The sequence below is a fragment of the Dermatophagoides farinae genome, chromosome 2, assembly GCF_024713945.1.
Source record: "Dermatophagoides farinae isolate YC_2012a chromosome 2, ASM2471394v1, whole genome shotgun sequence".
Lineage (NCBI taxonomy): Eukaryota > Metazoa > Arthropoda > Arachnida > Sarcoptiformes > Pyroglyphidae > Dermatophagoides > Dermatophagoides farinae.
The window spans coordinates 1,819,081-1,844,924 of NC_134678.1; the positions used below are offsets into that span (position 1 = coordinate 1,819,081).

At 29.3% G+C, this 25,844-nt stretch overlaps 4 protein-coding genes across 9 annotated transcripts; 2 read left to right on the plus strand and 2 right to left on the minus strand.

Moving 5' to 3' along the window:
• Nucleotides 1-189: 189 nt before the first annotated feature.
• Nucleotides 190-1,149, minus strand: DENR (density-regulated protein). The gene is made up of 4 exons (XM_047063295.2): nt 924-1,149; nt 748-855; nt 553-693; nt 190-470 (listed from the first exon to the last, which is right to left on the minus strand). The coding sequence occupies exons 1-4, from the start codon at nt 1,051-1,053 to the stop codon at nt 262-264; spliced, it is 588 nt and encodes a 195-aa protein (XP_046919251.1). The 5' UTR covers nt 1,054-1,149; the 3' UTR covers nt 190-261.
• Nucleotides 1,150-1,475: 326 nt separating this feature from the next.
• Nucleotides 1,476-3,100, plus strand: LOC124499395 (putative acid phosphatase 5). The gene is made up of 2 exons (XM_075728694.1): nt 1,476-2,593; nt 2,699-3,100. The coding sequence occupies exons 1-2, from the start codon at nt 1,510-1,512 to the stop codon at nt 3,019-3,021; spliced, it is 1,407 nt and encodes a 468-aa protein (XP_075584809.1). The 5' UTR covers nt 1,476-1,509; the 3' UTR covers nt 3,022-3,100.
• Dp (transcription factor Dp) lies at nt 3,019-5,059 on the minus strand. Of its 3 annotated transcripts, none has more exons than XM_047063696.2 (4): nt 4,971-5,059; nt 4,419-4,907; nt 4,154-4,346; nt 3,019-4,096 (listed from the first exon to the last, which is right to left on the minus strand). In XM_047063696.2, the coding sequence occupies exons 2-4, from the start codon at nt 4,493-4,495 to the stop codon at nt 3,404-3,406; spliced, it is 963 nt and encodes a 320-aa protein (XP_046919652.1). In that variant the 5' UTR covers nt 4,496-4,907; nt 4,971-5,059; the 3' UTR covers nt 3,019-3,403. The 3 variants fall into 3 exon arrangements, with proteins under 3 accessions (XP_046919652.1, XP_046919653.1, XP_046919654.1); XM_047063697.2 differs by having other exon boundaries at nt 4,419-4,904; nt 4,971-5,049; XM_047063698.2 differs by having other exon boundaries at nt 4,154-4,343; nt 4,419-5,024.
• Nucleotides 5,060-7,726: 2,667 nt separating this feature from the next.
• Nucleotides 7,727-25,435, plus strand: LOC124499366 (atrial natriuretic peptide-converting enzyme). 4 transcript variants are annotated; one of them, XR_006959543.2, is made up of 9 exons: nt 7,727-8,082; nt 20,768-21,912; nt 21,986-22,231; nt 22,337-22,489; nt 22,764-22,982; nt 23,160-23,679; nt 23,747-23,985; nt 24,166-24,666; nt 24,725-24,952. XR_006959543.2 is itself a non-coding variant. In XM_075728619.1 (9 exons), exons 3-9 carry the CDS (start codon nt 21,315-21,317, stop codon nt 24,579-24,581), a joined length of 2,391 nt encoding a protein of 796 aa, XP_075584734.1. In that variant the 5' UTR covers nt 7,727-8,082; nt 8,859-8,907; nt 20,768-21,314; the 3' UTR covers nt 24,582-25,435. The 4 variants fall into 4 exon arrangements, 2 of the variants coding, with proteins under 2 accessions (XP_075584734.1, XP_075584733.1); XR_006959544.2 differs by having other exon boundaries at nt 24,166-24,651; XM_075728619.1 differs by adding an exon at nt 8,859-8,907 and having other exon boundaries at nt 24,166-25,435.
• The last annotated feature ends 409 nt before the right edge of the window (nt 25,436-25,844 follow it).

Consider the following 25,844-nt stretch of genomic DNA (forward strand, 5'->3'; position numbering starts at 1 on the left):
ACACATGAACATTCGATTGATATATTATTTGTTATATTTATTATTATGAATGAAGAAATTTAAAAAAAAAACTTATTATTCAAAAAAAAAGATGAAAAATAGCTTCTTCTCTTTGTGAAAAGATGGCAGCACTTTCTGGAATAAATAAATTAAAAAAAAATTAAGCAAGTTTTTACCACAAATCTAATAATGATTTTAAACATAATTTTAATTAATTAATTAAGAATAAAGATATAAAGATTATTAAAATTACAAAAATCTTCAACGTTTTACATCGCCCAAATCTTCAATAAAATCATCTTCAATTTGTGACCATTTTTCTGGTAATACATCAAATAAATCATCTTTTACATCGCCTTGAATGATTATTTCATCAGTGCCGCTTATCGATGATCCACAAGCAAAACGTGAAGAGAAAAATTTTGTCGCATCCTTTAGATCGATTTCAAAATTTCCTAATCCATGTACAACTAATTAATGTAAATGAAAAATATGTATTATAAGAATATATGCAATGTGAAACAAAAAAAAAAATATATTCAATGATCATACAAGTTACGTATTTCTTTTTTCCACGATTTGATCGTGATATTTTAACAATCAGTTCGCCAGTTTCTTTTTTCTTCGGTTTTAGCAATGCTTTACCGCCACGTTTTTGTCTAGTCTTTTTAGATGAATCTTTTTCATCAGTAGCTACGGTGAATCGATGTTAGTTAAGAACAAAATTAAATTGTCAACGTAGCTTACCATTTGTATCTAATTTGGCAAACATTTCGGGCATATTCTTTAAAAGCCATTCTTTACATTTATCATAACCACTATTATATTCACAATATTCCAATGGCAATGAACATACTATATTATCGGAAAAAATGATGAAAAAATTAATAATTCTCATAATAATAAATTATTAAAGTTCAAACCTCCACAATAGTTAACTTTGATTGGATATTGTACACCTTCTTGTGGTCCATTCAATAATTTTCTTGGCAATGTTTCAGCCGTCAACAATGTGGATGGTGATTCCTGAGTATCTTCTTGTTTGGTTGACATTTTGGTGAAAATTTTGTCTTCGTGTCACAAATTTTCTTTCTTTTCCTTGTCGATAATTCGGTTCTAAAACATCAAAATGAAAACGAGAACCAAACACATGACAAGTACTATTAGTAGACAACGTTACAGAAAAAAATTTCAAATTTTTTTTTTAAATTTTTACATTACCATAATTTTAGCAATATTCTCATGATTAAAACCATCCTAATTCCATTGATTAATCATATATTAAATCATATTGATGACCATCGATAGAATTTGATTTCGAATAATAAACGTTCAATATCATAACGATGCGAATGTCATAATCAAAATTTTTTTGATTTAATGATAAGATTTATTCATGGTAAAATGATTGGCAATTTGCATGCGCATCATTAACATATGATGATGATGATGATGATGATGATGATGATAATGATAGTACCAAATGACTTACATTTTATATACTACAGAATGGCAAAGTTTGTTCCATTACTTTTACTATTTGTATTTATTACTATTTTCATTTCAACTATAAATGGATTATTACGACCAGGAGAAAGTATTGAAAATCATTCAACATTACGACTAGTGCAATTGATTCATACACATGGTGATCGTACTCCAGGACAATTCGTTCATAATGATCCATATAGTATAGTGGGACATTTCTGGCCCGAAGGAATTGGTCAACTTACTCGAATTGGCCGAAATCGAATGTATAAAGTTGGAAAATATTTTCATGAAGTTTATGCAAATTTTATCAATACTTATTATTATCAGACAAATGTTGAAAATTTTATACATATACGAAGTTCAAGTTATCGTCGATGTTTAGAAAGTGCATCGGCACTTACCGCCGGTTTAATTGGAGGATCAAAGAATCTTAAAGATGAAAAGAATTATAATTACACTTTGAATGAATTTATTTATGAAAATCTTGAACATTCTTGGACACCGATACCGATCAAATCATTTTCATCGAAAGGTACTGATCCGTTATTGGATGTTGATTTCCCATGTCCAAATTTGGATAAAATATTCCATGAAATGTGGCATCAAGATCATCGCATCAAACAAGCCGAAGAGGAAAATCGTCAATTTTTCAAAGAAATTTCATTTTATGCTGGCGAAAAAATCGATACATTAAAAGCGATGAATTTGTTGTATCAAGAATTGTACATTGAAACACAAACAAATTATCATTGGTATAAATTACCATATCAGATTTGGACAGAAAATTATGAATCATATGCAATTCGACGACTTCGTGAATTATCACAAATCTATTGGACATTATTCTATGATAATTTTTCCATTCAACGATTGATTGGTGGCGAATTGATTCGAGAAATTAATGATAATTTTCGAAACTATGTGAATGGATCGAATCGAGATACAAAATTCTATCTATATTCCACACATGATGGTAAAATTGTGTCCATTCTACAAGCATTCGGTATCTATAATACATTTCTTATATCACCCGGTGCAACATTAATATTTGAACTTCATGAAAATCAAACAAATGAAGATGGTCCGAATGATGATCATGATGGTAAAATTGTGTCCATTCTACAAGCATTCGGTATCTATAATACATTTCTTATATCACCCGGTGCAACATTAATATTTGAACTTCATGAAAATCAAACAAATGAAGATGGTCCGAATGATGATCGTTTTGAAAATTATTTTCTAAAATTTTATTATTTCAATGAAACTTTTTCCGATAATGGTGCATGTGAAGTTTTTCCAGAGAAATTTTGCCAAAATCATAAACAAATTTGTCCATTGAATCATTATATGGAAAAAGTAGGCAAATATGAATCCGTTGATATTCGTTATGAATGTGGTGTGGATAAACATCATCTTGGCACAAAAGTGAATCTAAGCTTCGTAATTGCGAATGGTATTCTATTGGTCATTTTTATAATTTTATTAAATATTTTTGCATACCTCAACTATACGATCAAATGTAGATGAAACGAGGAAAAAAAATGAATTTATTTCAACAAGAACAAGAATACAATGATAAAAAAAATTACATGGGCATCAAATTTGATTTCTTTTGTTTGTTGTTTATGATTATGATATTGATGATGAGAAAATAATGTTTTTTTTTCCATTTTACTAGAAAAAATACATAGAAAATCATAATAATAATTGCTACAATGGAATTTTCGACAATTAATGGACGAAACAAACATTTGAAATTTTTTTTCTGTTTTTGATGATTTTCTATATATTAATGCTGATCGATACGAAAATTGATTTGATCAATTGATCAAATAAAGAAGAAATATAAGAATTGTATTTTTTTCAATATTTCATGATTGTTATGATCAAACTATTTTTTTTTTAAATTTCAATTGATTATCTGTACATGATTCTCTTCAAGCATTTCATCCAATTCTGTTCGTAATGCTTCTGGAAGAAATTGTCGTGCACGTTCATAATCACAACGTTTCATTGTTTGTCCATATTCCAATTTTTCCAGATGATAACCAAGACCCATTCGTTTTAATACTTCAAAATCATCGTGAATTTCAAATGAGCTATCAAAATTGAATAGATATTCTGATTTATCACGTGATATTGAACAATCGATTAAGGTATCTTTATCGGTATTAACAATGATGAATGGAAGTTTTATTATAGAATTTGGATCCGGCATTTCAGTCATTTGATTACGATCAGCAAGATTTTTGAATGCAATCTGTTGTATCAATAAATCACGTAATTGATCCTTTTTCTCTTTGATTCGCTGTTGACGTTGAGCACGTTCATTTTCCAATTCGGAACATTCCTGAACGGCATTAGTAGGTAAGCCAATCCATTTGATCTCTTTTTTTTCTTTTGATATGATATTAATGGCCATCAATACATTAAGGGCATCGTAAACACGGCGACGAATATTCTTTTGATCAAATGGTTCCTGATCATTCCCCGTTTGAAATGATGCACGACTAGCGATCGGATCATCACTGAATTCGGCTACCAATTCATCGGCAACTTCATTATAAGTGGTTGTTCCTTTATTACGAACTTTTTCGCAAACCTTAGAAAAACAAAAAATTTGAAACAAAACATAACAAACATTACAATTGAAAATTACCTTCATAGAGAAATGGCGAAGACCTTTACCCGTTTTGGAATCTTGTTTTTTTCGTTTCATTTGTGATGAAGGTGATTTAGGATATTTGATGCCGTTCGTACCAGATGATTTATTGGTAATGACCTGAGTTTTTCTAGCAATAGAATTTGTATGCAATGGTGCCGATGATGATAACAATAGAGATGATTCGCTGCTTTTTTTTAAATTACGTATGTGTAACAAATTAAGTTTCCAGAAATTTTACATAAAAACTCAAAATACAAACCTATTGTTGTTTAGGACGAAAAATTTCTTTTCATTGTTAGTGTTATTGAGACCATTGATTGATGGTGATGAATACATTTTGTCAGAATTGATGAAATGTTTCAATATTTAGATGAATATTTGGTTAATGATGATTTTGTTTAATTAATCGCGATTATTCGTTAATCAGCCAAGGTTTTTTTTGTCAATAATGGTATGTGTTTCAAGCAATCCGATTGTGTCGAATATGGCAAAGGAAAAAGTCAACAATTTACAGCTATTAGTTTGAAATTTTTTAACCACGAGTTGATGTTAAAAAGGAATTTCTCATCCGTTTTCGATTCAATGAAGATGAGAATCGAGGATTTTACTCCTTGAAATTGAATGTGTGTATACGTTAGAGCCCAAATTAAGGCACCAGAAAAAAGGTGTTTTTTTTCGGAAGTTGTGCGCCTTCAACTACTATTAACCATCAATCCACAATTCAACCAACATACATACACAGCTGCTGCTGTTTCCAAAAAAAAAGCAGTTTTGAGGGAGAGTTTTTTTTTTTTTTTTTTTTGATACATACACACAAAATCTTTGGCAATCCACAGAAATATAAATGCATGCATGCATGCATGCAGAAAACAAGCCAATGAAAAATATGCCTGATTTTACGAACAACATACATAAAAACACAAGGCCAGCCTTGCACTCTGTGTGTGTATCAATATATATATGGAGGAAGATGAAAACGACAACGAGGAGGATGAATTTTTGAAGGAGGTGACAGAATTCAATTTTTTCTTTTCATAAACATTGTTATTTGTTATTGATCATTGAAATCTTTGAATTCTATGTTCAATATGTAAAATATTCTTCCAATCAATGAGAATTTTTGGTCAAAATTTTTTTTTTTTTTTTTGGAAAAAAAGATTAATAAATTTTTTCAATTTTTTAAAAAAAAGTTCTTGAAAAATAAATGAAATGAAAAAGAAAAATGAAGAAAAATCTAAACGCATGCGTTTGCTCTGGGATCTCTGTTGAGTTTTATTCTTTTTTTTTCATATATGAAAATCCAGTCACATCATCATCATCTATGAATCTCCTCCTCTTTTTTCCTCTCCCTCCTCATCCTCGATTTTTTTCCAGCATTCGCTATCATTTAACCGGGGTTGATTTGGCGCGAAATGATGTTTATCACTTTCATCACCAGTGGTCGACACTAACAGAGTTTTTTTTTGGCGGTTTTTAATCGATGTTATATGATTGAAGTAACTTGTCGATAGAGGGTGCTGATTTTTTTTTCGAACTTTATTTTGTCTATATATTTGTTTCAAATCATATGGAAATTTTTAAGATTCATTATCATATGGATCGTTTCCACCCATTCCAAATCAAGTGCTACAAACAACAAGCAAAACACAATAAGGAAATCAATTATAGCCATCCATGATATCCGGTGTTTGTGGTTTTTGTGTGTGTTTTTTCTGTTCGTTTGGTCATTTTTTTAGCTTTCTTTTATTTTCTCACACGCCCACGAACACAAATCTAGATCATTTGTCATACAATTAAGTAATTTATACGATTCAACCAAGAGAATCGTTGTAAAACTCATTGATTTGATTATTGGATCGGTGTACCACAAAGCGTGACAAACAAACAAACAAAAAATAATAAATGAGTATCGTTACATTCAATGTCCATAACGTTGTTATTCTGATTTCAAACAAATTAATATATCGATGTTCAACGGATTCAATTCGGGTGGGTGGGTCTGGTGGAAAATCCTTTTTTTCAAACTTTGAAAAAGGAAAATTGGCTACAATCATTAGCAAAGAAAAAAGTAATGACAAAAACAGAAATTTTGTTGTTTTATAAATCTTTATTTGAAGCAACCAAACCATTCTGTATTATTATCATTATTGTGTGATATTCCAAATGGTATAATATTCTTGATTTGAAAAAATGTGCTATTTTTTTCATGTCTTCAAATGATTGACTATCATCGATAACAACAACAAACATTAAATCGAATCGGCTGGTATTGTTTTGTAGCACCTGAGCTCCATACACCACCACCACCAACAACAACAACAACAACAGCAAAAACATGTAATCTACAACCAATCATAAAAACAATGATGATGATGACTTGAATGCATTTTTCTAAGAATTATTTTTTCGATTTTTTTTCTGTTTAGTTTTTTTTCCTTGGAACCAAGATTATTTGTCCTGGTGATGATACCATCATTTGAACATAAACGCAAACGCACACACACACACACACGTTTTTAATGATAATGGTAAACAAAAATTCATCTATGGTGTCCCTTTTCTAAATCATCAGCCAACAATCCAATCCATTCAATGGACTTTATTGGCTATTATATAAAATAAATAAAATGAACCAGAAAAATCCAGTCTCAGTGATCTCATCAGTTTTTTTTCCGGCACCAGAAAAAAAATAACCCGGTAAAGTTTTATATAAAGAATCTTGATAAAGATTGTTATTTGTATAAATATATCAAACACAAATTTTCTATTATTCTAAGCAAATATTATATACTTGGTTTGTAAAATTTTTTTTCCCATTACTAATGTTCCAACTAACAACACACACACACACACATTTGTCCCTAGGGCCATAATCCTAGTGTATTTCCCACATTTGTACTTCTTATATTCGTTTGGTTTTTTTTTTTGTTTGTAATATTTGGCACCAAATAAGACAAAAAAAAAAAGAATTGCATGAAGTCGAATTTCTCCATCGCCCTAAAACCATTCTTTTGATTCTTCGTATCATCATCATCATCATCATCATGTTTGGTTAGTACGATATTTGAGTTTCTTTGATGTTTTTTTTCCTCGTCGTAATCATCATCATCATCATCATGAAAAAGCAAGAAAAAAAAGGAAAATTTCCTTTTTTTTCTTTCGTTCTTTTTCAATTCTTTGGACCAATAAAGAAACGCATACACGCAAGATTTTCATTTATTCTCGGGAACAACATACACACAGCAGGGAATAATCTCTAAACTGTATGTATGTGTGTGTGTGTGTGTTTGTTTGTGTGGCAGTGGTATGCAATACAAATCAATACAATGAAATTCAATGGTAATATAGTGATAACTATAGAAAACGTTTTTTTTTTCGGGCACCCAGATGTTCTCACATGAGTGTTTGAAGAGAATATTCTCTCTCTGTTTTATTCTTTCTTCCTTTAAAACGCGCGCACTAGCAGAAATTTGGAAATTTTTTTTTTCCTAGGCTAAAAACAGAAGAATTTTCAAATGGATAAAATACCCCATAAATGTAACATCAACCATTAGTACCCACGGAACTTTTGTTGATGGCGACAAATCATCGATCGTGTTTGTGTGTGTTTGTGGCTATTCATAAAATTTTCGCATTCTCGAATTGTCGCACGTCCATATTGATTTTGTCTATTGTGGTCAATAATTGACAATTTTGTTTTCTACACAAACACACACATTAATAGGTCATCTATATCAGCATCATCATTCAACAGTAAACGCATTGACCTTTGATCCAACATTAATTTTTAAACAACAGAAAAAATAAACAATCGTATTATTGAAACCAGAATTTAAGGTGCCTGTTTTTTTTTGTTATCGTTATTACTTTTTTTCTATCGTTCTTCAAATCCATCATCCGTCATTTGTTATACTCTATGAATTGTAAGTTTTATCCAATCCATTGATTGATTAAATGACATAATGGCAAATAGAGTATATATTCCAGATAATTGATTCTTATGTTCTGAGTTTGTCTTCGTAAAAAAAAATTATTAGAATATTGACAATGACAGATAATAATGATAGACAATAATGAAAAGTTAATGAGAACAGAATTTTTCGATTCATACGATTAATACCTTCGACCACATAAATAAATTGATGAAATTGATACCTTGTATACATAGTGTATGTGTGTGTGTGTGTGTGTGTACACATGTCATGTTTTACAAATTAGTCTATAGAAATGAAAAAAAAAATCCTAATACCTTTTCTTAGGATCGATGATTAACATTATCAATAATTGATTTGTTGCAATTCTATTCACAATTTCGATGGTCCATACATCAATACACGCACACAGAAATATCTTCTGGATAATCTTTTGTTTCCAACGAAAAAAAAAAATAAATAGTCACTCTTGACAACCAGAAAATAGAGAATCGGAAAATAGAAATCTATTTTATTTTTCACATTGTGATCAAAGAATAATTTCAATATCCTTTTCTTTTGTTACTTTCGTTTTTTTTTACTGTGTAGGATTCTCTCGAGAGACAGTTTTTTATTCATTCATTCTTTTTCTCTATACAATGGTTAAGCTGTTTTCTTTGCATGTGAATCATAATCTTGATTTTCACATTACAAATGTGATTTTTTTTCCATTCTCTCGGTAACGGAAATTGTCGTTTTTTCTTTTTTATTATTCTTATTCTTATTAGCTTACCAATACACTTTTGGATGGTACATTTTGTTCATCAAGTCTAGTCGGTAATAATTTTTCTTCTTATTTTTTTTTTTTTTTTTTGCTCCATCAAAACGGACATTAAAACATAACAGCATTGTGTGAGAATTTAATGTGTCCCAAAACGGCCATTTTCAATTTTTTTTTTTTTTTTTTGATTTGCTTTGATTTGGATATCTATTTCCTTTACACTTTTTGAATTGTATTACTTTTTTTGTGTTTGTCTGAATGTCTATAAAAAGTTTGAATTCGATCAATTTTTTTCAGCTCAATTATTGATTAGTTCAATTTTTTTCAATTTTTTAAAAATTTATTTGGCTTTCGCTGGAATCTGGATTGAAATCTATTATTCTTTTTCATTGCATAAATTCATAAGAAAATTCTGTTCATCTATCCACCGAACTTTTGTGAAAAGAATTGTTCCCTTTTTTATATTTTTATGACAGCGTGAATGAATGAATGAAAGAAAAAAAATTAGGAAAAAGTTGGTCGAAATGAATTTTCAGAATTTTTTTTTTATTGTCTTACACACACACACATTTCTTTCTTTTTTTTATATCCAAGTTCCATTCATATTGTTTCTTCTATTGTAGTTTAGTTTTTTTTCACTACTTCTTGGATCAATCTCAACGAATCATCCATGATCATACACGTTGACAAAGATTTTAACTTTGCCATCACATTTTCGTTCGTTGGTTGCTGTTGTTGTCTCTCCACACCCCAGTCATTATTATTGTCGTTGTTTGGTTCTGGATCAATAGTTGCCGCTTTTTTTTGTTCTTTTTTTCATACATTCTTATTCAGTTTTCTTTTCTTTAGCTGTCAGTTTTTTTGTTGTTGTTGTTGTTTTGTTGTCATCGTCGTCGTTGTTGTTGTTTTGTTTCTGGTTTGTTGCTAGTTTTTTTTTGTCCAAGATCAGTTTCAATACAAAAGAACATATTTTACCGGTGCATTGTTACGAACCAGAATTCATGAATTCTTTTTTTTTCACTGTTCGTTCAAATAGCAACAGGAATCTTTTTTTTTCTTGTGGCTAATTCATTATTGTCGAAACAAAACAACAACAACAACAACAAAAAAAATTCTCTTATTTGGTTGTCATTTTTCTTCATGCATGTTGTTGTTCATTGGTATTTGGCACCACATCATAAAATTACTTTAACAACAACAAGAATCTAGATGTGTTGTTTCAGAGTTTGTTATGATGATGATGCTGTATTTTTTTTTTCGTTTCTGTACATGTGGAATTGATGACGTTGACCAAAATTACATTTGGAAAATGTCATGATCATCATCATCATCATAATCAAACTGAAAAATAACTGCATAATTAATACGACACATGACAGCTTCATTTTTTTTTTTTTTTTTTTTTGAAGAAAAAAAAATATTTCTTCTCTTCTCTGTCTCTTGTTTATTTCAATTCATTTATATTTTAGACAGAATTTTTTTTTTTTTTGGATTATTCCAAACACACATTTTGGGAAAAAAAACTTTATTAACTCATTTGGGATTTGAATACAGAAAAAAAAAATATTCTTTGCCCCTAATGATAATTCCGCTCAATAGTATTGATTAAAACAAACAAGAAAAAAGAAATGTTCTGTAACCCACCATCATGGATAGAATCAAGATTCCATTTTTTTTTGAACTTTTTTATTACCATCAGAAAAAAAAGAATTTGTTTCTTGTCATTTACTTTTTCTCTAGACATGTGAGATTCTAAATATAGAACAGGCTTAAAAATTTGATTTGATTATGACAATGAAATCGAAAAAAAACTTTTTTGGATCATTCTAAAAAATTTATTAATAATGCTGATGACTTAAGCTTACTTTTTGACAATTCATTTGTGAATCACTCCAACATCGCCACATATTATCATTGTTTCATCAAGACAATAGGATTTCAATGAAACTTTCAAGAATTTATTGAATAAAATGAAATTGAACGAATAATGATTAAAACTTGACAAAATCTAATCTAATCATGATCAAATGATGATGATGATTATGATGAAAATTATTAGCCATAATTATTATCTGATAAAAACCGCCTATTCTTATTTTTTGGTCAATGTCTTTATGTCACGCATATACAATACACACTGAGAAAAAAAAATTATTATCAACGTGCATTTTGTTTCAATCAATTTTTTTTCTGTTTACTTTCATTCGGTTTAGTGAATCATATGATTCCTTGGAAACGGTATTCAGTTTTTTTTCTCTTTCTTTTTTTTTTGTTCAGGGCAGAACCATAGAAAAAATGAAGAATAATAAGACTGGTTTGGTTTCGGGTTGCTTAGTTTTTGGTTTTGGTTTGTATTTTTTTTTTTTTTTTTTGGTTGTTCCAATTTTCATCATTTTCAAAATGTCTTTGATTAATTAAATCATCAATAAATTTTTCGTTTCTCTTTTCCATTTTTTTTTTTTTTTTTTTTTTTGGTAATAAAATACGATGATCGACAACGGAAGAAAATGAAATACAAATCGTAATATTAACACATTTATATTTAGGAACCAAAATAAGAAAAAAAAATCTCGATCCAAATGAATATTTGAATTATGATTCCATTCAATTGATTGAATATACAAGAATGCTTGTGTTTTTTTATTTTTTTTTATTTTCTCACGTCGTGCCTACGGCTCACTAACAAAACATTGTTATATATTCAATGATCACTTTCGAAAAAAAAGTCAAGTTAACTATTTTCAAGTAGTATTGCTATATCAGACAAAAAAAATGCTAGAATATTCTGCATGTTTTCAAGTTTGAGTATTTTGTTCAACCAGTAGCCCATCATCATCGTCATCATCATCATGATCATCATTAGAAAAAAAAGTAAAGTGGAATTCGACATTCCGATTTGAACATTTGAAATCAAAATAAAAAAAACCCAAATAGATGAAGAAAAAAAAAAGAAATTAATAATCGATGAACCGAATCAAATGTATAGAAATCATTGCTAACCAATGATTCCAACACAATGATCCAACACGATTCATTACTGTTATTAGGATGATGACTATTTATTTCAAAATGAATAAGACAATTGTCTATGAAAATCGAAAACAATTTTCAATTGTTTTTTTTTCTGCACAATTTCGTTTTCATTGTTTTTATATTGTTTGGTTAGTTTAGTTGTCATTGTCGTTGTCTTATTCACCATCAGACAACAACAACAACAACAACAAAAAAATTATTGTTATACAACTGGTGCCATTCATTCATTCATTCATTTATCCATTCAATGATTGTTTTTTCACTAAAAATTCTCTCTCGCTCTCACTCACTCTCATTATCATTCGAAACCAATCGATTTGATTTCAATTATATAATGGAAAAATAAATCCAAAAACAACTACAGTGAATATAGACAACAAGCAACAACATTTAAAAGTTTGATCTAAAATTGTTTTGACATTTTTTTTTGTTGAATCCAAATGTTTATGCTAGTTGGATTTTTTTTTCTTATTGGTTTCACAATAAATAACAACAAAAACTTTTAGTCTGGTTTTTTTTTGTTGGCTATTTGGGTTCTCATTGTCTTGCTGTGTGTGTGTGTGTGTGTGTGTGTGTGTGTAATTGAATCTGAATGGATTCAAATGGACTGCGTGATACATGGATTTATATTTATGTGTCCATCATGTATACATGATGATCCACATGAGCATGATTCATTTTTGTTATTCATTTCATTTTTAATCCATGTGTTCAATATATTCAATTTTTTTTTCTGGTTAAAATTATAGTAATGATAATCTTGGGATTTCTTTCTAGAGAGAAAGAGAGAGAGAAAAGAAAAAAACTTCACATTCATGATCATGATCATAAATCGATTGATGAATAAAACAGTTTAGTTTATATAAATAATGGATGATGGACTGTAATCATCATCATCATCATCATCGTTATTATTATGGCATAATGGATGCTTAACCAAAAAAAAAAAAAAACGGAACCATACCGAAAACAAAACAAAACGAACAAAAAAAAAGTAATTTCAAATTCAAATAATTGTCTTCAATATATTTTTTCTTCAATACAGAATTTTTGTTTGTTTTTTTTCCATATCACAGACTGTCAATTCAAATCATCATCAATGATGATGATGATGATTATGATAATAGTATCTTACTGAAATCCAAATTTAAAATGATGATGATAATTTTCATTTGTGTTTTTTTTTCGAAATTGAATCTATTTTTTTTTGTTTGCATCATCATTTTCATTGTTGATCAATGGTCTTTTTTTTCTTGGTTTTGAATTTGTAATAATAAACTTTAATGATTGTGTGTGTGATTGAGTTGATTGTTTTTTTTGTGGCTATAAATGTTTTTCACGTTATGATACGATTATACAGTCTCATCTTAAACGATGGACAAGAAAAGAATGATGAAAAATCATTGATAATCATCATCATCATCATCAAATTTCAACAACACAATTCAATTTGTATTTTATTATTATTGTTGTTGTTGTTGTTGTCGTCGTTGTTCCACATCAAGTATTCATGTCACTGTCGATTATTGTTGTCGAATTCGTTAGATCTATTTTTTTTTCTCCCCCGCTGCTCACATTTATAGTAGCCATATAATGATTGTTCAAATATCATTTCATTTCATTTCATTTTTTTCAATGGTCAAAAACGTGATTGATTTTCTTTTTCCCACTTTTTCACCCCCTAAACATATACTTTTTTTAAAAAAAATGTCCATTTATTCCCCAGAAAAAATTATTGATGTTGTTGAACGGTCTTGGTCAATGTCCTTTTTGTTGTTCAAAAAAAAAAAAAAAAAAAAAAATTTCACCTAGCCCTCTTCTACTATAGTGAGAGAAATAAACAGATGTGCACCGCGATTGAAAAATTTGTGTGTGTGTTTTTTCCATCATTTTGGTTCCATCATTTCGCGAAATACACAAACAAACACAAAAAGAACAGACAGGATGAGAACATTTACAATCGTTGAAGTTTGTGGCGTGATGAAATAAATTATTCAATATAAAACCAAACAAACAAATAATGCATCAAATGCATAATGCACACACAAACAAAAAAAAACAAGCAAGCAACAAAATAATCCAAAATGTAACGGGAACAATGATGTTCATCATCAATGAAAAATTGATTCCACACTAACCATTTTAGCCAAAGAAAAAAAAATAATCGAAAATAAATTCTTGTCGTATGTGTTTTCGTGGACCATGTTCGATTTGTGTTAATGTGTATGTGTGGAGAAAAATGTTTTTATTCTCACAATAACAACAACAACAACAACAACAACAACATTAACATATGAATAAATGTAGATCGAGACAAATATTCAATGAATTCATATTTTTTACATTTCAAATTCAATAGTAGAATCATGTAGTATATAGTTATCACCGGATTCTATCATCATTTTTATTATTATTATTATGAATGTTGTATTTTATTCAGATTCATTTATGCAGTCTTTCATCATAAAGTTTCTGGAAAATATTGTTTTTTTTTCACTCTCATAAGGTCTGGTTTTTGTTTAGCCTATTCCCATTCTGCATATTTTCCTGTCCAGAATTTTGTTGTTGATGATGATGATGATGATTTTATGGTATTCTGTTTTTTTTCCTGGTTCCAGAAAAAAAATTCATGCTGATAAATTGCATGAGCGGAATTTTTCTTTTTTTTCACATCTTTCTAAACTCCAGGTTTCGCGATGATGATGATGAGTTTTTTTTTACAAATGAAGTTTGTTCCAGCGAATCTTTTTTTTCATCTTCAACTACTACATTATGCACACACAAATTATTATAACCAGAATTAAGTTATAATGATAATGATGATTATAATAAAAACAACAACAACATCCAGAACTGTAATTCATATTGGAATAATTATAACATTTAGAATCCGGTCTTCATCATCATCATCATACTAATATAACCATTATTTGGTTCGTTGATTTTTATCTTCATCATTGATTCTGTATGTTACACACTTGCAGTGTTCATTATTCATTCAAATCATATAGAATCTAAAGTACAGAAAAAAAGATAATGGATAAAAAAAAACAACAACAATGAAGGACCCGTATTCGGATTGTTGTTGTTGATTTTCTTTCTTTCTGTAATTACTTTCCAACAAACCAACCTCAGGCCCTAAAATTGAGAAATTCTTTTTTGGTTACAGAAAGCTATGTATGTGTGCGTATCATATAATACGTTGATGATGGAATTTGTTCCACCAGAATACTGTAGAATATGAATTCAAAGATACGACGATTCCAAATAAAAAACAATACAATACATTTGATATGATGTGAATGTGATTGATCACGCTAATATTTACCAATTTTAATTGGATTATTTTCTTCTTATTTCTTGTTTTTATGGATATTCAGTTTTTTTTTCTTTTCATTCTTTGTTACGTTACGATGTAAATTGTAAAGAATCATCATTCTGATGAAATTCAAGCTGATTATTATCATTTATTATTCTCCACATACGTGTCTATATGATGATATTATGTTTGATTATCGATTCTGATCACAACTCAAAAAGTAATGACAATGAATGGATGAATGAATAAATAAAATTGTGAATTGATGTTTGATTTGATTTTCTTTGTTCTTTGTTTTACTTGTTTTTGTTAATCTATTTTGAATAATTTTCCCGTGTTGATGATGATGATGATTCTTTAGAAAATTTCTTGATTTACTTTCATAGAAATCTTATATAATAATGGGAATTGTTGTTGTTGTTGTTGTAGTTGTTGGCAACAATCTTATTGTTAAATATCCTTTTGCTTTTTTTTCCTTGTAAAAAGATTTATTTTAGCTTCAGATTTTTTTTTCTCATTCTTTGTCGGCACTGCTGCTTGACTGCCATTCTTCACTAAATTCATACTAATGAGCGCGACAAAACGATTTCTTGTGAATCAATTTTTGTTTTTGTCTTTTTTTTCTGGCTTTTCTTTTCTTTCTCTATATCCTATGCACTCTATATGTGATGCTAATGATGATAGAAAAAAAAACTCAAATAAGCTCATTCATTTAATCACATTTCATCGGCTAAATATAAAGAAAAAAGAAAAGAAATTTGAATCGAGTGAATCAAAATGGAAAAAAAACTTTAACAAATGAATTTTTCCACTTCATTTGTCTATAAACGAGATATATAGAATTTTCGATAATGGGAAAAAAAAATTCATTCTTTGTGCTCGAAAAAAAAACAATCATTCAAATGAATGGCTGACTGGAAATCAAAATAAACGAAAAATTCTTTAAATCCGTTTTTTTCATATTTTTTCCAAAAAGATCATGCTATGATACCGAATCTTTTTCTCTTTGCATTTGATATTGTTTGCGAGAAAAATTGAAAAAAAAATTCTTTACGATTGCTTTAGGATAAATGACATTTAACCTATTGTCAAAGCATTCAAAAAAAATCGTTTTTTTTTTAAAAATTCTGATAGTTATAAATCGCTTCAAGATCCATCATTCTACTCATTAAATCTGTTTTTTTTCTCTCTTTCTCTCTCTGTACGTCATACAGGAATCCGTTTCTGTTTCTGTTTTTTTCGGCATTATTATTGTTTTCATAAAGCTTGAGGCCAAATTGAAAACAAACAATAACAATGACAATAATAACAACAGCTGAAGCTTGTCTGAATTGTTCAATGTTTCTCATTCATTTTTGGGATTTAGTAGCTGCCAAAATTTTGGCCACTACTATGTTTATTGTGTCATTATTCTGCTATTGGAACTATAAATTCATTTATTTATATTGTACAGAATATATTTTTGTTGTTTGTTTGGATCGTTTGTTTCAAGATCAATTACTCATTGATCATTATGGCTATGTTGTGTGGGAATTGAAACAGATATACAATGTGTCCGACAATTTGTGTGTGTGTGAATGTGTATCATTATTATTATTATTAACGCTGCCATGTATTGTTTGTTTGTTTGTTTGTTCGTGTTTGACTGACATTTTGACAAACGACGGTAAATTTATAGAAGAAGAAGAAGAAAACTTTTGCCTAGTGTTACTTTACAAGTGTGAAATGTATCGAGAATTGCCATGTCTGTCGTTTATTCGATTATATTGTTCTATTCTATGCGTTTTGTTTTGTTTATTCTGTTGTCCCAAATGACTTTATATTTCAGAATCGAAACTTTATTCGATTTCTTTGGACAAAATGAATGAAAAAATTTTCTTTTTAGTTTTATTATTGTTCAATTTATTTGGGATTTTTTTTGTCTACTTCAATCACCTGGAACGGTGATCGGAATCCGTGAACAAAGAAAGCGAAAAAAGAATAAAAACCATTGATCAGTGTTCCATCGAATGGAAATAACAATGAATTGATATAATCATTATGAATGATGATTGTATCCAATTTATGAAATCGCATACAATCCATAATGATTATCATGAATTGTCTGGCTGAAAGAATTTTCTATATAAAAATGAAGCAATAAATCATTTGTCGTTGTCGTCTTTTTTTTCGTCGTTGATGATGGTTGTATGATTCTGTTAGCAATAATAATAATAATAATAACCGCCCACAAAATGCAATCAGCATACCACAAAAATATCTATGATGATTATGATGATAAACTATCGTGGGTAATTTTTAAAAAAACAGCCATCTTAATACCATCATTATTTTTCCAAGTAATGTCTATATTGATTTAGATTTATACACACACACACACACACACGCGCCAAAAATATAAATATGAAAACACTTACGTAAATTGATCCATTGAATGAATTTTTTTTTAACAAATTCAAATAAATTGAATGGATGGATGAGTGAATGAATGAATGAATGAAAAAAAACGAAATGTAATAAAATGAATTTAAATGTTCAAAAAAAAAATTCAGGAATTTTTTTCGTTCACAAAATTCGTGTGTTTGCTTCTGCAACGACCGACTCAATTCAATTCTCATTCACTTTTTCTCCATTAAAAAAGTTGTCATGAAATTCTTTCAATTTTATATCCCGCTTTCATCATTTGTGTCTTTTGGACTTTAAAATTAATTAAATTTTAAATCATTAAAATTTTATTCCAATTTCGATGCTGGTTTTTATTCAATGTGGGTGGTGATGTTATTTTTTTTTTTTGTCTCGTACATTCATTTGCAATATCAAAACGAAATTAAAAACAGAGGAAAAAAAAGAATTCCATCAGGAAGAATTGAATGATTTTCACCTGTTTTATGGTATGGCGGCAAGAATTTGATCAATTTGTTTTGGCAGGAATGTTTTCATTCAGATTTATTCATCATTTTTTTTTGTCTGATTGAATTTGAATTTTCTTTTGCACTAACTTTGCATCATCATCATCATCAAAATGGTGATTAGACTTGAATTTTGACTCAAAATTCATAGAATTTTCATTACATAAATTGAAAAATGTCGAAACAACAACAACAACAACAATTGAGCAAAAAATTATGATGGAAAATGGTATGTAAAAATCTTGTCAGAAAGAAAAAAAAATTGAAGCCTTGAGGGTGTTACGAATAAAAAAAACTTGAAAATAAGTGCAAAATTTCAACGAAAAAACAATGATTGAAACGATAAAACGTTATGGAGAATGGATTTAGGCATAGGAGAAAAAAATGTTTTTTTGCCTTCGCAGCTGAACATTTCGGAAATGATTCCATTTTTTTCATTTCCTTTTTTTCCGGAGAATATTTATGTTTTGATTTTCGCTGTTGTTGTTGTAGATGATGATCATCGTCAATTTATGTTTGTTGATGTACGAATTCAAAATGCAAATTCAGGAAATTGGTGATGATGATAACGATGATGACATATAATCCATTCGATTCTGTTTGTACACCGATTGACAATAGAATTATCGTTTGAACGACAAATCGACGTTGAGATTTATTTATGTGTTTGTGATGAAAAATTCTTCCTCCAGATTCTGTAGAAAAAAAAATTGCCATGTCATTTTTTCTGCAGTTGTCAATTCCATTTTTTTTACTTTTGCTTTTGCTTTTTTCCGTTCCAAACAAATTGGTCGATTTTTTTTCTCCCTTTCTCTCTCTATCCCTCTAGAGTTTGATGCAAAAAAAACAGCCGAATTCATCCGTCAGTTATTATTGTATCGTCATTGTTGAATATTTATGCACGAACAATATTCATAACAAACAAAAAAAAAACATATGGTTGAAACTTTATTATTCTGTATTTGTATAGAAATTGTTTGTGTATTCATGAACTTATGATTCCAAAGTGCGTGCATATTCCCATCATTCACATTTTTTATTTTAAGAATTCAAAAAAAAAATTACCAGCTAAAGAAACAAAAAAAAATATTCAGTGCTTTCATTTTTTGTTATAATTCTGTATTTCATAATACAATTTGTATCAATTTTTTTACAAAATTTTGATTCTTGATTTTTCAGTTTATTGTTCATCATTATCATTAACATTTTCATTCGATTCTTTAGAATTTTTGTTTGTTTGTTTGTTTGTTTGCATGCATAACTTATTCTGAAGTGATGTGATGTGATGCGCGTTGTAAGCGCTGCTTCGGGCCATGAAAATTTTTTTCATTCTCTTCATTATTTCATTTTCTTTGAAAAAAATCTCATTTTTTTTGGTGAGAATCTTATCTGTGAGTCCCCATTTTTCTCTATCCATGATGATTCTATTTATGTTTCATCTTGAAAATTGTAATTTTATGTTTGTTTTTTGTATGGCCAATTACTACATGATGATGGCAATCAAAATGAAAATGAAAATGAAAAAAAATAAAGAATATAATGGGTAATACGCACACACACACACGCACACAATGAAAATGGAATCGAAATTGAAAATTGTCTGTGAAAAAAAACAATGGTTAATACAAACAGTGGAAAAAAACATTTTGTCGTTTATATATCCACATAGAATCGAGGTGGTGGGTTGTTTTTTTTTTTTTTTTTTTTTTTTTTGTTGCGCTAAAAACAATTTTAATTCGTTTTTGTCGTTTTTGTCATTACTTACTTCGAACAAAAAAAAAAACAAAACAAACGCGTGATGTTTGGTCATTTCTTTTTTTTTACACACGGACATTTTTATATAAATCCTTGAAATAAGATTAAATTTATGGTAACTTAGATGTTGTAGATTTGATAATGGACATTGTTCCAAAATATTATTGTTGTTGTTGTTGTTGTTTTTGCTATTATTACACATCGTTTTTCGTTGTATTATGTTTCATATGGATCACGAATGATAATATCTCCTTTTTTTCATCATCATCACCATTATTTCTGTTGTTTATTGCTTTTTTTTCATCATAATATATGAAGAAAAAATTTTTGTTCCAAATAACTATCTACACACTGTTTTTTTTGTCGATAATTTTTACACTTTTTTTTATCATACACACTGATGACTTGCTACCATCATTTAAAATTTGATTTTTAGATTCTTTAGAATTTTTGAAACTCATGTTTTTTTTCATTCCTGATGATTGTCGATAATAATCGTTAATCATCGGAGAAATTGCATCGTTAGTTGTTTTTTTTAAAGCATCATTCTTGATTAATAAAAATTAGACCAAAGAATTTTTCACCATTCATAATAAGATTTTTTTGTTTTGTTTTGGTTGTTCTTGTTCATTATCCGAAACTTTTTTTTCTGCATTCATCCTATGTGTTTGCATCCTGTTTATTAACATTTGGCTGAGTGTGAATATTAAATATCACATAAAAATAGCATAAATTTGCAACAAAAAAAATGGAAACCAATCCGGTTTCGAAGAATTTGATCGCTTAAAACTTTTCACCCCTTTCTACATGGTCGTGGTAAAATTTCAATCAACGCACACACACACACACACACGCTTAATGCTAATTAATTGGTTTTTTTTCTTCTTCTATCCATATTAGTTTTTATCATTCATTCGGAATCGCTGAAAGGCATTTATATTTGTTCCTTTTCGATATTGGAAATGAAACAATAAAAAGTTCATCATTAGCAGAATTCATTTCTATATATATACTTGAAGCGTGGATATATCGACAAAACAGTCAATTCAATGAATTTCCATAAACCAACAATGATATATAAATCAATATTTTCACATTTATATAGTTAATGAACAAGATCTACAATAAAACGCCCAAAGAATATAAAAATTGTGTGTGTGTGTGTGTGTGTGCGTGCCAACTAACTAACTAACTAACTAACGAACGAATTATTCATAAGGAAATGTACGTTTTTTTTCTCGTTACTGTTCTCTTGATGATGAATGAAAAATGATGGTAGTAATAATGAATTGATAATAAATAGAACCAAATCGATGAATGCCAACCATTCTACTTGACAATAATAAATGTGTGAATTAATACAGAATTAAATGAATATGAATTTACGTGGAACATAATGTTTTAAGAAGAAAATTGCTCAACAATTCATTAATGACAAAAAATACAGATGATGAGTATGGATAAAACGGATAAAACTAATGATCAACAAACACAATCTTTACCACCACAACAAGCCTCATCATCATCATCAGCAGTGGCAACAGCAGCGACAGCAACAGCATCGAATGATATTCTAATGAGTGAAAAACAATGTGGCTCCATATTAAATTCGACGCCAGTTACTGGTGATGGTGGTGGTGGCGGTGGTTGTGATGGATCGATCAATCAGCCAACAACCACAACTACAACAACAATAATTACTAATAATAAACATGAATCAATTCAATTAAAACCACGAATGTCTGCAAAACTTCCTCCACATCATCATATACGAGGTGATGATACACATGAGATTGAAAATGCAAACACTGGCGATAATCTTAAATCATCAAGACGAAGTTATTATTCTGATTCTTCGGATCGTGCAAAATTACCCCTACATCAACGTCTAGTCGCTTATCTACGTATCAAATCTCGATTATTATCTTGTAGCCTATATTTTCTTATCATTTTTCTATCATTAGCTGTATTGTTTGCTGTAGCGATTGTAATCTATTATATATTGACCATTTATTATCATAGACAAGCTATTTCGATCGATACCGGTGAGTTTGTTGTTTTTATTTTTTTTTTTCTATCTTAACCTTAAGGTTTTTTTTATGAATGAATGAATTACAGACAGCTGCATACCGATGAGAGTAACTTTGTGCCAAAAGTTCAATGTTCAATATTCATATACAAAACTACCGAATCGTTTTGGTCAAATCGATCAATCTATTATAAATGATAAATTAACATCAACATATTCAACCATTTTGGGTATCAAATGTTTTACATTGTTGCCTCTATTTTTATGTTCACAATTGGTGCCCAGATGTAATAGCAGTGGACATGCTGTACCAATGTGTAAACAAATTTGTAAAGGTTTGTTATATATATTTGTTTTTATATTGTTGTTGAAATTGTTCCTGAAACAAGTATTGTCTTCATTTTTCGTTTTTTTTTACTTTTGCTCTGATTTGCAAATAGAATCCATACATCGATGTAGCTTCTTCCTGGATATATTTGATATTGAATGGCCGGATGAAATTGATTGTGACAAATTACCGGATAGTAATGATCCGGATATATGTGTTGGAAATCGTCAAGCAATGGAACTAAATCAATTGGCAAATCGACATAGTAAGTGAAATTGTAATGGATGAATGGATAAAAAAAAATACTATGCCAATGAAAGTGAATCTCAAATGTGCATGCATAATGTTTTTTTTTCACTCTATACTTTTTTTTCTTTGCTTGTTTAGTCTAGCGAATCATTTTTTGTTTTGTATTTCAATTTTGTTCTAGTTTTTCTTTAAAGTCTTGATGATAATAATAATAATAATAATAATCAAACGACCGGTAATTTTTTTTTCTTTTTCGCTCTCAATATCTTGTCATTTATTTTTTTTTTCAGTATGCAAAGAGAATGGTTTCCGCTGTGATCAGACACGATGTATACCACCAAATTGGAAATGTGATGGATATATGGATTGTAATGATTCATTAGATGAAAGACATTGTAATGAATGTCGAGATGATCAATTCTATTGTAGTCATGGTGTTTGTATTAATCGTAGTAATATTTGTGATGGTAAACCTGATTGTCCAGATGGTCGTGACGAACGACAATGCTGTATGTGTCATTATCATAGATTTTGTTTTTTGTTCGACAAGTAATTTTTCTTTTTCTTTTTTTTTATTTCATCTTTTGTTTTGGGAATCAAATATACAATGAAAATCATGTTCTATTTTTTGCAACAAAAAAAAAACCGAACCAAATTGAAACAATGATAACGATAAAACAAAATAGTTCGTTTAAGTGATTCGATGGGTTTGAATGGCCAAGGAAAGCTACAAGTTTGGAATCCACTGCTTAGTCAATGGGATGAAATGTGTGGTGAAGATTGGCAAGTTCCTGAACAAAGTGAAGAAGTTTGCCGTCTATTGGGATATCAATCATCGAACGAGACTAGACTACAGGATGAGACATCGGTTATCCGTAGCCGATATTTGCCACCAAAATTCAATCATGGTCGATCAAATTTTTCACCAAAACGAATTCGTTTTTCTAGCCTATTGAATAGAGATGACAAATGTAGAGATTCGGATACAAGTGTTCATATTAAATGCCATAATTTTGAATGTGGAAGGCCATCACATTTTCATCAAAGACGACGTCGTAATACAAGAATCGTTGGTGGTGAAGAATCTTATCCTGGTAAATGGCCTTGGCTTGTGTCGTTTCATGGTGGACCAGCCGAAGTATTTTTTTGTGCCGGTGTTCTAATCTCCGATTGGTGGGTGTTGACAGCCGCTCATTGTATTGGAACGTGAGTGCTTTTTTTACTTTTTTTCTTAATGACTTTTTTCATTAATGTGTGATAATTTAACCATTAGTAAGAACAACACTTCCGGATGGACGATAAATTTAGGAGTGACACGTCGTACATCAACACCTTTATTTGTACGACAACGACAAGTAGCCAAATTGATTAAACATCCTGGTTTTCAAATGTCTGTCGATTATTATTATTCGGACGATATTGCATTAGTGTTGCTCAAAGAAAAGGTGGAATTTGATGAATTTTTAAGACCTGTATGTCTTCCGGCTAATTCCAGTGTAGAAGTAGCACCAGGTATGTTGACTATAATCATAATAATCATCTTGATGATGATGATGATCGTCATCTTGAAGAAAATTTTTTTTTCTTTCCAAATAATTATTATTATATATCTCATCATTGTTTTCAAATTTTTTTTCTCTTGTGTTTCTCTATTGTGCTTGTGCATTAATGCATATAATAAATAAAATACAGGTACAAAATGTATGGTGATCGGGTGGGGCAAAAAAATCCACGACGACTATGCTGATTATCAATCAGCCATTCATGAAGTCGAAGTGCCTATTGTATCACATCGTAAATGTATCCAATGGTATGCCAAACAATTACCGTATCATCCAATACCAACAACGATGGTTTGTGCTGGTTATGAACAAGGCAAAAAAGATGCTTGCCAAGGCGATAGTGGTGGTCCTTTATTATGTTATAATGAAGATCAAAGCTGGTTTGTTGCCGGAATTGTTTCTTGGGGTATTAATTGTGCACAACCACAATTGCCTGGAATCTATACGAATGTACCGAAATATTTGAATTGGATCAAAATGACAACGAATGAACACGAGAAACCAATTTCGATTGATAATAATCTTGATTATTTGATGTTATCCTGAAAAAAATCTTGGGACCAAAAATTTTGCCTTAAAAAAATCGTTCATCAAAATCGTTCTATCTTCGTTAACTGTTGTTACTCGATATGTTACGTGTTTTTTGCATTTTTTTTTTAATTTTGTACATTTTCATCTCTCATATTTAGATATCGGGAAAAAAACAGGATCCATCAATGTGTATGATGATGATAATCATTCCTAATGTTAATCAACCAATCAACCAACCACATGGAAAAACCATACAAGAAAAAAAAATTTAGCAAAAAAAATACCATAAAAAATCAACAACATACATACAGCATAAACTAACTAGTACAGAATTTCCATCAGATAGATTAATTTATCAAATGCTGTGCTTGCAAAAAAAAAAAATACGATGCTGAACAGTTTTCTTTCCGTATATAGAGAGAGTGAGAAAGAGAAACCCAATCTTCACATACTACCCGAAAAAATTGTGGAACATTGGTGTGATAAAATTCCGAATGATTTCAAATGTCCATTAGTCTGCTAGATGTTTGTTAAGGTTTCCAAAAATGAAAAAAAACTGCTTACTAATACAAAATAAATAAATATCTAAGTGCAGGTGTGTGTGTGTGTGTGTGTGTTTGCAGAATGTGTCCAATTGTAAAGCCATGAAAACCACACAAAAACCAGAAATATAAAATTTTCCAATTTTAAGAATTTGGCCAATTTTAAAATAAATACCAACAAAGTGTCATCATTCAATAATTCAGGCTGGCTACTTAGTCATTGCGCGCACACACACACACACACATACAAACAAAACCCAATTATTCCCGTTCATATATTTACAGAATTTTACGACGACATTAATCTAGAAAAAAAAAACAGAAAAATCTGATTAACTTTGCAATTTTGGTTGTGAATTTTTTTTTCTTCACCATCTTTGTTTGTTGTAATGTAACGAAGAAGAGATGAAAGAAAAAACTGAAAAAAGACAAACAAACAAACAAAAAAGAATTTGACTTGAAACTAAACTAAACTAAACTAACCATGAAAATCAAATTTGAAATTTAAAATATTCCTTTTCCATTGAAATTTCTATATGTTTTTTTATATATATGAAAATTTTAACAAAAAACCAAAAAAAAGAACAAACACACACACACACACACACACAAATACAAATACAAATACACTAAAAAAAACCGATGGTTGTTGTCCAATCAAAAACAAAAAAAAAACAGAACTTATTCTGCATTTTTTTTTCTATTACTATTCTCTTTATATATGTATAATTAGGAC

Bases quoted from the DNA above. Each gene is read 5' to 3' on its own strand.
- DENR (XM_047063295.2), bottom strand. From the start codon at position 1,053: ATGTCAACCAAACAAGAAGATACTCAGGAATCACCATCCACATTGTTG. The intron at 856-923 runs GTTTGAACTTTA...CCGATAATATAG, and splicing joins CAAAGTTAACTATTGTGGAG to TATGTTCATTGCCATTGGAA. The intron at 471-552 runs GTATGATCATTG...TACATTAATTAG, and splicing joins AAAAAAGAAATACGTAACTT to TTGTACATGGATTAGGAAAT.
- LOC124499395 (XM_075728694.1), top strand. From the start codon at position 1,510: ATGGCAAAGTTTGTTCCATTACTTTTACTATTTGTATTTATTACTATT. The intron at 2,594-2,698 runs GTAAAATTGTGT...AAACAAATGAAG, and splicing joins TCCGAATGATGATCATGATG to ATGGTCCGAATGATGATCGT.
- Dp (XM_047063696.2), bottom strand. From the start codon at position 4,495: ATGTATTCATCACCATCAATCAATGGTCTCAATAACACTAACAATGAA. The intron at 4,347-4,418 runs GTTTGTATTTTG...TTTAAAAAAAAG, and splicing joins TTCGTCCTAAACAACAATAG to CAGCGAATCATCTCTATTGT. The intron at 4,097-4,153 runs GTAATTTTCAAT...TGTTTTTCTAAG, and splicing joins TTCGCCATTTCTCTATGAAG to GTTTGCGAAAAAGTTCGTAA.
- LOC124499366 (XM_075728619.1), top strand. From the start codon at position 21,315: ATGATGAGTATGGATAAAACGGATAAAACTAATGATCAACAAACACAA. The intron at 22,983-23,159 runs GTATGTGTCATT...AAAACAAAATAG, and splicing joins TCGTGACGAACGACAATGCT to TTCGTTTAAGTGATTCGATG. The intron at 23,680-23,746 runs GTGAGTGCTTTT...TTTAACCATTAG, and splicing joins GCCGCTCATTGTATTGGAAC to TAAGAACAACACTTCCGGAT.